Source organism: Pygoscelis adeliae, unplaced genomic scaffold (genome assembly GCF_000699105.1).
Source record: "Pygoscelis adeliae isolate BGI_AS28 unplaced genomic scaffold, ASM69910v1 Scaffold261, whole genome shotgun sequence".
NCBI lineage: Eukaryota > Metazoa > Chordata > Aves > Sphenisciformes > Spheniscidae > Pygoscelis > Pygoscelis adeliae.
In genome coordinates this window covers 769350-780593 of record NW_008824115.1, presented here as the reverse complement: position 1 = coordinate 780593, position 11244 = coordinate 769350, and the positions used below count along the sequence as shown (strand labels likewise).

General features: G+C 37.0%; 1 protein-coding gene across 1 annotated transcript in view; it reads right to left on the bottom strand.

Moving 5' to 3' along the window:
• The window catches only part of TFB1M (transcription factor B1, mitochondrial), a 32952-nt gene extending 22244 nt beyond the window's left edge, over positions 1 to 10708 (bottom strand). The window contains exons 1-4 of the mRNA XM_009334291.1: positions 10561 to 10708; positions 8847 to 8998; positions 5127 to 5235; positions 3226 to 3377 (exon numbers count right to left, since the gene is read on the bottom strand). Of these exons, the coding sequence (XP_009332566.1) occupies positions 3226 to 3377; positions 5127 to 5235; positions 8847 to 8998; positions 10561 to 10693 (546 nt within the window). The 5' untranslated portion in view covers positions 10694 to 10708. The remainder of the gene's footprint in view (positions 1 to 3225; positions 3378 to 5126; positions 5236 to 8846; positions 8999 to 10560) is intronic.
• Positions 10709 to 11244: the final 536 nt, after the last annotated feature.

Below are 11244 nucleotides of genomic sequence, written 5' to 3'. Positions count from 1 at the left end.
AAGTGGCTGGGTGAGCCCTTCCGCCAGCTCCCTCAGTACCCTTGGCTGGATCCCATCCGGCCCCATAGACTTGTGTGTGTCGCAGGTCGCTAACCATTTCCCCTTGGATTATGGGGGCTTCATTCTGCTCCCCATCCCTGTCTTCCAGCTCAGGGGGCTGGGCAACCGGAGAACAACTGGTCTTACTATTAAAGACTGAGGCAAAGAAGGCATTAAGTACCCAAGCCTTCTCCTCATCCTTTGTCACTATGTTTCCCCCTGCATCCAATAAAGGATGCGGATTCTCCTTAGCCCTCCTTTTGTTGCTAATGTATTTATAGAAACATTTTTTATTGTCTTTTATGGCAGATTAAGTTCTAGTTGGGCTTTGGCCCTTCTAATTTTTTCCCTGCATAACCTCACGACATCCTTGCAGTCCTCCTGAGTTGCCTGCCCCTTCTTCCAAAGGTCATGAACTCTCCCTTTTTTTCCCTCTGAGTTCCAGCCAAAGCTCTCTGTTCAGCCAGGCCGGTCTTCTTCCCCACTGGCTCATCTTTTGGCACATGGGGACGGCCTGCTCCTGCACCTTTAAGATTTCCTTCTTGAAGAATGTCCAGCCTTCCGGGTCTCCTTTGCCCTTTGGGACTGCCTCCCAAGGGACTCTGTCAACCAGGCTCCTAAACAGGCCAAACTCTGCCCTCCGGAAGGCCAAGGCAGCAGTTCTGCTGACCCCCCTCCTTACTTCTCCAGGAACCGATCACTCTATCATTTCAATAGCTGTGCGCCCAGGACAGCCTCCAGCCGTCACATCACCCACAAGTCCTTCTCTGTTCGCAAACAGGTCCAGCAGGGCACCTTCCCTAGTTGGTGTGGTGACACACCAGCTGTGTCAGGAAGTTATCCTCCACACACCCCAGGAACCTCCTAGACTGGTTCCTCTCTGTTGTATTGTATTTCCAGCAGACATCTGGTAAGTTGAAGTCCCCCACGAGAACAAGGGCTAGCGATTCTGAGACTTCTCCCAGCTGCCTATGGAATATTTTGTCTGCCTCTTCATCCTGGATGGGTAGTCTATAACAGACTCCCACCATGATCTCTGCCTTGTTGGCCTTCCCCCTGGTTCTTACCCATAAACACTCAACCCTATCATCACCATCATTAAGCTCTAGACAACCAAAACACTCCCTAAGGTACAAGGCTACCCCACCGCCTCTCCTTCCTTGCCTATCCCTTCTGAAGAGTTTATAGCCATCCATTGCAGCACTCCAGTTGTGCGAGTCATCCCACCATGTTTCTGTGATGGCAACTATATCATAGTTTTCCTGTATATGCCAAATTACAATGGTTAACTTCAGCAACTTCAGAGGGCCAGAAAAAAGACACAGATTTTGATTATTGTTGTTTCTCCCAATCATAAAACAAAGTAGTCTCTGTCAAACAAGTTTTTTATTATGTCAAATCAATTATGGAAATGCAAACCAGAAACTACGAACAATTTTGTCTTCAGTGGAAGATCTGTGTTTAAATAGATGTAAGAACAAGAATCAAGAGATCCCAGAATGTAAACTCAACGACAATTAACACTGATTCATTGCATGACCTTGAACAACATATAATTCAATTTCCTAGTGTTTCTAACTTCTCAGCTTTCTAAGTACAAGGCACTTAAGAGTGCATTGTATTTTGCATCTCATTGAGCTGTGCTGGGTGCAGAAGTACTATAATCTGCGTGTCACCAATGGTGTATGCAGCTAGTTACAGCTATATAAAGCACAGAGTGCATTTATGCTCTCACACAGTGCTAGGCCATTTTTTTCACTGCTGTCACAGATCTTTGCATCTTACCCATCATCACTTTGCATTTTATATCACAGTCCATTAGCCGTATTTTGCAACGAGGTATAATCTCAAATGACATGAAGTCCTTTCGGAAAACAGATCTGGATTTTTTAATGTCTGAAACCACACGAGCTCAGAACTGAATTAAGAAATCTAACTTATTTCATACTAAATGTTTGTCCCTGGAGTTCTCTAGAGCCACCTACTGGAAATACTCCAGTACTTGTCTTGAATCTTGATTGCAGGGTGTCCTGGTTTCAGGACAGCACAATATGGTTTTCTATGATCCCAAAATGACAGCAGACATGCCACTTGCATATATAATTATTACTGAATTGCGTACTGAAAAAAACACAGCAAAATTTTCCTAGTAGAATTTTCACTGTGAAAGATTAAAATTAAAACAGCGCACACATTTAGGTTGCACACAGAAAACCAGATATTTATGAACACTGGAGTAATTAGATGGAAATTCAGTTTTCAGACTGATGTGCAATTCCTTTTCCTTTTTTTTTTTAAAAGCAAGTGAGATGCTGGTAAGAAGCCATACTGCTTTTCATAAATACAAAGCAGAAAGTCTTCCAGCCTCTATGATATGATACGTTTTGTGCAATGGTAAACTGTTAAGTCTGAAAGGATTGTGGAGTAAGTCAACCTGTTATCAACTGATGTAGAATTAACACTACTACATAGCTCATCAGTTTGGCCTTCTTTGAGAATCTAACTATTGAGACAAAGTAAAACCTCAGTTTGCTCTTGGACTCGCTGTGACAGAACTGAAATGATGCCTTTTTACACACATAACACTGGCAGCAATCCATTAATAATTCTGATATCAAGTCTCATTCAAAAAAGCCAGAGTCAGTTTCCATGGTCTTGACAGAACACCCCCTGTGTTTTAAGTGTTGAATCACAACTGGAAATAATGCTAACCTTCCATTTTTCCTTATTTCAAGGAAGTTATATTTTTTAAAGATTATTTTAATTAAGAGGGCAAAGGAAATAATTATGAGTGTAATTCTTGAGATGATTGAAAGGTAAGGAAAAACAGACTGATGATACGATGCATGAATGACTGTGAGAGAAGAAAGATATTTAAAAACATAAGAGTTCTGTGGAATCTATTCATGTTGAACAAATCAGACTCCAGAAAAGCACAGATTAAGTACCTCAAGGAAATATATCCCTCCATAAGACATTTAAAAAAAAAAAAAGTGCTCTGAAAGGATCAGAGATTATTAATTCAACATTAAAATTCATAATTTATAGCACACAAACTAGAAGTCTTTCCTCTCTTTTTAAAGCCAACCAAGATTGGTTTTGTACTTTTAAACAAAAGGTTGCACGTAAACAAATTTTTGTTCAATTTAGCATCTTTAAAATTTTGGGAAAACAGTAACATCTTACCTCTGCAACTTCCTTCTGAAAAGTCAACGTCAGTTGTGTCCTGCCATAAATAAAAGGTCCATCCTTTCGGGAAACATTTTCAAGCCATTTGATGATTAGAGGAGTTGAAACACTGAAGGGCAGATTCCCAATGATATGTATATCTGGTGGCTCTGTTAACATTTGATGGAAGAAAAAAAACTGTCAGAAAGCTTTGCGTAATATTTTGCCATGAAAGAACACGTAAGTAAGAAAGATACGTGCGTATCAACCTAGACTTAAAATATGAAAACAATTTTTATCATGTCACGCCAAAATTATGCCTTTCCATTTATACTTGTCTTACACTGACAAAACTGTGTTACTATTCTCAGTAATTAGTTGGAAAAAAGTGGTTAGGTTTGGTTCTCATTTACATTTGAATAAATCAGTAGCTTTCAGCTGATTTTCAGCTGATCGGTAAATTTCAGCTGAGCTACTCTAGAATAGCAAAACTGTAACAACAGCAAAACTACAACAGTGTTTTCATGATTGTAAACTATGACTATTAGGTACACTCATCCTTCTGTCCAACACGTTCCTCCCAGGGGCATTTTACTGAGTTCTCATAATCCCCAAAACAATCACCTAGCTCAAACTGGACAGAACTCTCCTTCTGTAGAGTCCTCGGAAATCAAAAGGTCTTAGAGCAAGTACAAGACTTAGCCATAAGAAGTGATACGTATTGTCCAATTACGTATCGTATCAGTATCTATGTGTTGTACAACACAAAGCAGGCATTTCATTAGCGGGGATCCTTATGTCTAAGCAGGAGTGCAACAGAAGCGGACAAAAGCATGTTGTTGTTTCTTAGATACTACAGCATTTAATCACATGAATAAGACATGATAACATCAAATTCAAGCTGGTTTTCTGGCACACTTACTATGCACTTTTTAGGCTGTGATATTTCTAGCGTATTTGCGATATTACACATATATCAGATGGCTAAGTGTTTTCTGAAATCCACCAGCCTTTCAGATTTTCATGTAGCAGTAATACAGCAAAAGTATATCTTACCTCTAATTAGTTAGCTTCAAAGACAACGACGACTTATATGTGCGTTCAAGAAAGGTAAATTTTTAAAAACTGCTCTACACCTTTATACATGCATTTGCTCATAGTTTTGTGAAGCACTTACCTTTTGCAATGAGGCAAATATGGCATGGAATTTTTCAAGATGAACATAATGTGGCATGGTCTTTTATGTCCTAAGTCAGAAAGCAGTTTACTGTTCTTCAGGCACTACAGACAGTGACTCCACCTTAAATTAAGAAATTTGGAAAAGAGGCCTGGGAGGTCCTCTCTGATTTATCTAATACTATCACATGTTTTAAAAGGGAGGTGAATTTGAGTCCTACGAGAACCTCAGATTTGGAAAAAAAAAAAAAGTCTCTGATTAGATTCTACTTTTGCCAAAGATATCCAGCTGAAGCCAATGCAATGAGAAAATTAAATTTTCAAGGACAAGTTTCCTAAAAGCTTCAAAGAAAGTTACAGAAATTTCTTCAGTGGAACGCCAGCAGTGGTGACTTCTGGCTTCTTCAAAAAGAGGAAGAAGCTGGGAAAACAGTATACCATTTGATTTGCTTTTATACTTTCCAAGAGTAGTTATTGTACGGTCAAGATAGATACCCTAAGGTTAATAACTGCAAAGTTCCTCAATAATGTTGACTATGGTGAATGTCACACAAATTCCACTGTTTTATCTTAGAAAAGGAAGATGATTCTCTGTTTCCTTCTAGAAAGAAAGTAAGTCAGCTTGTCTTTCTCCTCTTACCTTCAAAATGTACACCTGCACTGAGTGAACTCCAACTGTATCACCACACTTAAGACTAACTCAGAAGCCTTAAGAATGAAATAAACCAAACCCAAATACTAACCGTCCTCCCAGTTCTTTATTAAGTGCTTTGGAAAAGCCTTCTCCATCTTGTATGTCAGAATATCTCCATGAACAATGCACACTTTTCCTGGAGCTGCTTCAGATAGCATCTGTTTGTAAGCAAGCAAGCAGAATTCAACAGTGAGTATTAACCAAACTGATTTCCAGCTTCAGCCACAACAGGAATGAAACCATCGCTATGTATTTATTTTCAATACACAAAAAAGCACAATAGCAGTTAAAACTGAGCACGCTATTAGTAAGTATTTACTTTCAAAAAGCAAACACTATCAAAAAAGTTTAATGCTCGATTCTGTAAATGCTTACTATTCACAGCTGTAGAATTCTCAATAGGGAATTTAAACTTGAAAAAGACTGCTAAGAGTCTCTTCAACAACGACAATTAACAAACCTGGGGCCACTAACAGGACCCCACCTGATTTAAGTAATAATGCAAGCAGCAGGTTTTGAAAAGTTTTTACATCCATTACCTATGGAAACAAGGCTCATGTTGTTTATTCTCTCTCCCCTGTAGCTGTAGAGTCCATTATCCAATTTTAGCCATATGTGATACAAGGCTGCAGAAATATTCAGTCATTTTTTCTTTTACATAAAAAAGGGGGAAAAGATTCTCTTAATACTCCCTGTAGTAGTCTGAACTCACACCATTAGAAACCAAGGAGTTCCCAAAAATGAGGGAATGAATACCTAGCACTTAAGAAAATCTCAAAAATTTGTATCTTGTTAGATGTTACAAAATCCACTCTGTTGTCAACTTCTCTATCCCACTTCTGCAGCTTATCTAGTATTTAATAAAGGCTGAAAGGCAAACTCAGAACCGGCTGTAGTTTGATGGCCAATTCTTTCTGGTGTCAGTTTACACAATCAAAATTAGTTACATTGTTTAGTGTTGTACTCATCTTTTCTCTTACAGTATGAAACTATGCACAAACAGCACAATTCAAAAGCCAAGTCAACTTTTACAAAGATGACATTTGGGTATATTTATTGTTCCTAAGTCAGAATAATGAAAAATGGCTTAAAGAACAATTTTGCTTTTGCACAGAAATCCAAATCCATGAACAGTTAAGTGCTAGTGGCTTAACTGCTGAAATAAACTGCTCACCATTGTTCCATCTTCAATCTGAATCGTGTTAACATGCTCAGGGGCACAAACAGCTTTCACAGGTCTCTGAGCCAAAGGAAAGTGCTGCTTTCTCATACTGTTCACAAAATGTTTGCATGAAATTTTTTTGAGTAAAGGTTTATTTTACTGTTAAAACAGCTAAATTTTATGTAGCGTGCTAAAAAAAAAAAAGTGTTCCATGTTTTAAGAGCAATTATTTCCAAATAGAAAAAATAAATCTAACCTCAACTCCAAACCACTTAACAGATTTTTCAGCATTACACTAGCAATTATATTGCATACAAATTCACTAATCGGCCATGATTTCTCAAATCTTTCTTTGAAGCTGTTATAAATGCTATAACAGGATGAAAGATAATGTAAGATCAATAAAGTTAGAAAATAGCATAAGAGAAAGCAGACAGCTGCCTACACAATAATGGATTATTAACATATGTTATATTGTTTTTTAATAATGGCTTTCATGTCAAGAGGAGTTTGGGGTTTTTTTGAGTATCACACTTAACATAATTGAGAACTGCATTTAATTTGTGACCAGAAAAACACAGTTGTATATTTCTAATTTGAAATAAAGACTCAGAAACCCACTGAAACTTTCTCCATTTTAAGGCCAATGTGTGCATCTAACACAGTTCCAGGAGCTCTTGTGCACCAAGCACACAAGCAAGGTGATTCCTCATCATACAGATCCTCCTGTTCTTCACACACAACCAAAAAGGCACAAAGAAAAAATTAAAATGGTGTTCCTGGAAGAATTCTATATTCAATCCACTCTCTAGCTGAGAGCACCCTTTCTCTCCTCATAAATCTTTCCAGCCTAACAACTATTAGGGCATATGGCATAGTGAGGTTGTGATTCTTTAAGAGCAAGACAGAACTGACAGACTCTCAGCTTGTGTAAACTGTTACTCTGTACACATATGTTCTTCACTATACTTCAGTATTGCAGTAAAGAGGATCCCAACTTCAGTTTTGTGATAGAAAAACAAACAGTTAATGAAAAAAGCTGTACGCTTTACATCAGTGATTTTATAAGTATCTAAAGAGATATTTTTAAGTAAAAGTCCCCAATTGTTAATTTAATCTCTGACATTTTCTGTTATTCAAATCTCAACCCTTCTGTAAGCATTTGGTTTTGATAGAGCTTCTAATGGGAAACCAGAAAAAAAATAGCTATTACAACCCACATTATCACAAAACAAAGACTCTGTTATGTATCGTCTTATGTGGAGGGAAAAAAACAATACCAAATTTAACACTAATGGATGCAACATATTTCTTGTTCATTTACATCCACTGTTACTGAGTTATAGCATCTTTATATTCAATAACCTCATTCAGACATATTTATTTCTACTGTGAGGAGGTTGCTAATTAAATATAACAACTAACGTTAATTCACTTGAATAGTAAAGATAATGACATACCAAAAGCTCATTAAAGACCCTGAAAAGTACACTTTTATTCAGAGAAATCTGAAGTGGCTGCATTTTGGAAGACCGGAAAAATTGTCTAAGTACTTAAAAAACTTTGTTAACTAAAGTAAGTATCATTTAACCTCAAATAGTCTCCAATCCCAAAACAGTTCTTAAAATCTAAAACAAAAATGCAGATTTGCCACCATTCAAGAAAAGTGAAAACATAATGTTTTCGTACTTCACAAGGCAAAGATGGCATACTGTAAATTATCAATGGCTAACCCTACAAAGACATAGTTACATGCATATTCAGGTTTAAGGATATGAGCAGTTTCATTCATATCTTACATTGTTTTTGTCCTACAAAGAGATGGTAGCTGTTCTCAAGTGAACTACCTATTTATTTTCACTGCTGATTTACTACAGAAGACACAGTACGATATATGGAAAGCCCTTTGAATTGCTGTGATTTGAGGTTGTAGAGGCACAAGAAAACAGTCAAATTTGAAGAGATTTTTGACTCAGTTTTTCCTGCTAAATTTATACAGCCAAACTTCATCAACACAAGTAGATGGTGTCTCAAAAATGCCATGATGACTTGTGAACTTATACCAACTTCAAAAGAAAGGAACAAAAGTTTCAGAGTGTTTTTTTTTGAAAATGTAAAATAAATGCTTGCTTTATTCTTCTGTATGTGGATGTTAATCCACATTAAACTATATTAACTGGAGAGATACGTTCACAATTTTATAAGCTTTAAAGCATAATTATTAGGGTTAAAATGAAAAATAAGACCAAAGGACATTACGTTCTGCCTTCAAACTACTATTTCACGTGCACGGATAGACCTTTAAAGCACCTGAAACGTCTCAACCTGAAAAAACAGCCACACCTCAGCCTTAATTCTGTTGCAGGATCAGGCCCTGAAGAGACAGTGGGTATTTAAATGAAAAGGCATATGAGAAAGCAGGAGCAATTAATTGCAATACTGTGTATTTTCATCTTCAAACAAATGATAGCTCTGATTTAAGCCAAAGAAGCAAACCTATTTTCAATGCTGAGATCTCAACAAGTTACTTGGAACCTTTCTGTTTTCTTAAAATGTTCTTATTCGATGTTGTGGATACATTTATACAAACTATTCTTCAGATGGTACCTGCAATCCTGGAACAAATCGAGCATCTTTTTCAATTAAAAGGAGCTGTTCAACACCAGCACTGAGAATGGATCTGGTAATTCCTCCTGGCCCAGGGCCCACTTCGCAAACATGGGCATTTTTCAGCTCGCCAGCTTGTCTCACTATCTTGTCTGCAAGACACAAAGAACATACTAAGCCTTTATTCTCCAAAAGATCCAGCTCACTAAGATAAACTCATTGTTTATTGTTAAAGCACAAGTGTGCTTATCTCAGAACAGACACAAACAGTGACACATCCCAGTTAAATGATCGCACGCCTGCTAGACTGCACAGAATTCAGATTTGTTTCATACTACAAGATACACTCAGCTGTTTAAAAAAAGACTATTTAAAGTTTAATGGCTTTAATATACGTTGTTTCTCATTACAGAATTAAAAAAAAAAAAAGAGTATTATTTATCATCTGTAAACTAGCAGTTCTATATTCTCCTCCTGCAAGTAAGCACTTGTGTTCAATGTCCTAAAGTCTCACTACTTATCCTTATAAAGGTATTTCACTACAGTACCTCAGTTTCAAGAAAATTTAAGAAGCAAAAAAGTTACAGTGAAGCTCTATAAAGATTACAATATGTACAGAGCAATTCTATGAGGGAGGAGCTGGAGTAAAGTAAAAGTTGGAATACAGGCAACTGGGAGTTACAGAAAGTGGGGCAGCTGAAAGATGAGGAAAGAATACCTGTACATAAGTGGAAGGATACAACACTGGAAGGCATTACAGCCAGGAAAGAAAACAGATTAAGGATTGAAAAAGGATTAAAATAAGGATTAAAAACGTAGCTAATGAAACAAAGAGATCATTAGGAAGCATGGAGAGAGGGATGCTGAAAGACATTATGTGGCTCACTCTGTAATTTCTTAAGTATGCAATAAAAACAAGAAATATCCGAAGACTCGTCTACTTGTAAGGTTTTACTAAATGCACATGGCTATTTTTATTCAAGGGTAAGAGTCCAGTTGTTCAGGAAGTGGAACTGAGTTTCATGTTCATATCCTAAATCTTTATCAACCCAAGTCTTCAAATGTAATCAAATCATCAGTTACATGAAGCTGCACTGCATTTATCACTGCAAAACCCAGACACCGCTAGGACAGTAAAGAAACTCACCACTGATTGAGCACTGCCAGCTTTGTCACCTATTGCTGACGTGAAGCTGGAGAAAACCGAATTGTTCAGAACAACGTAGCTGGTTCAAAAAAGCCACAACATTTCTGATAAGCTGAGACAAATGACCTTCCTAACCACAGTATACAGAAAATTAACCTGCACAATGAGTTACAGTACTTTCTATGATACATAATAAGCTGAAAAAACTACTCATTTTTGAATCAAACTTATAAACTATAATAGTACCTGAATGGCAAAAGTACTACTAAAGCTTGGATTTTTTCATTTCAATCTATAGCTCATATTTTATACAGGAATATAGTTTCTATCTAAAAATTACTCTATAATTTATAAAGAAACACATCTTCTAGGAATTTACAAGTAAAATCAATTCGTCTAAACTAAAACTACTTTTAAAAGAAGTCTTTAAAAGTTTACCATTGAGCTGTCATGAGTTTGACAGACATCATCATGCAAAAATCATCTCCTTAGCTAGAATCTGGATTCTGAAGAAAACTGGGATACATCTTTTATAGTAGCTAAAAATATTAAAATAAAACATTTAACCTGTCAATCGCAAATCCAGTAGAAAGTTCTGGGAAAGTTGTTTCTGTGCTTTAAGGCGAAAAAGTTTAATAATCTCTCCAACAGTTGGCAGGGGAGGCAGACGGAAAGCCGCCACCTTTCCTGGAACAGCCATAAGACAAAACTCTTGTTCCTTCCTCCTAGAGCGACATGGAGAAGATGACTGCAGCACATGCAATAAGTTCTAATGTACTTAATATTAAAAACCCTACTAAGTTTACAAACCGAGACGTGATTTACAAATCATTACACAAGTGCTAAATTTTAAACATCAGTATTTTGACTATCGTATGCAGTGCTTATGCTAAACATGTATTTGCGGGCTTTGGGAAACGGTCTTGTTTTGTAGCTTTGCCAAAACATCAGGTAAAACAAAACCCTCTCACAATTGTTCAACGTCAATCTTTCATTACTTTAAAGAAAGACTCATTACGGGTGATCTGCTGGAATTCACGGTATCAGATAAAGACAGAATATATTTAATTAAAGCGGCCCTGAAGAAGAATTAAAAGATTTTTTTTTTATTATTATTACTGAATCACCTGCTTTTCTAAGCAGAGGTAAAGATAGGAACCCCAAGTGTAAACAACGGCATTAGCTGCTTTGAAAAAAAATTCCTTCCGCGTTCAGCATGACGGGACAGAATGTTCCGCCTCTCTCTGCTGG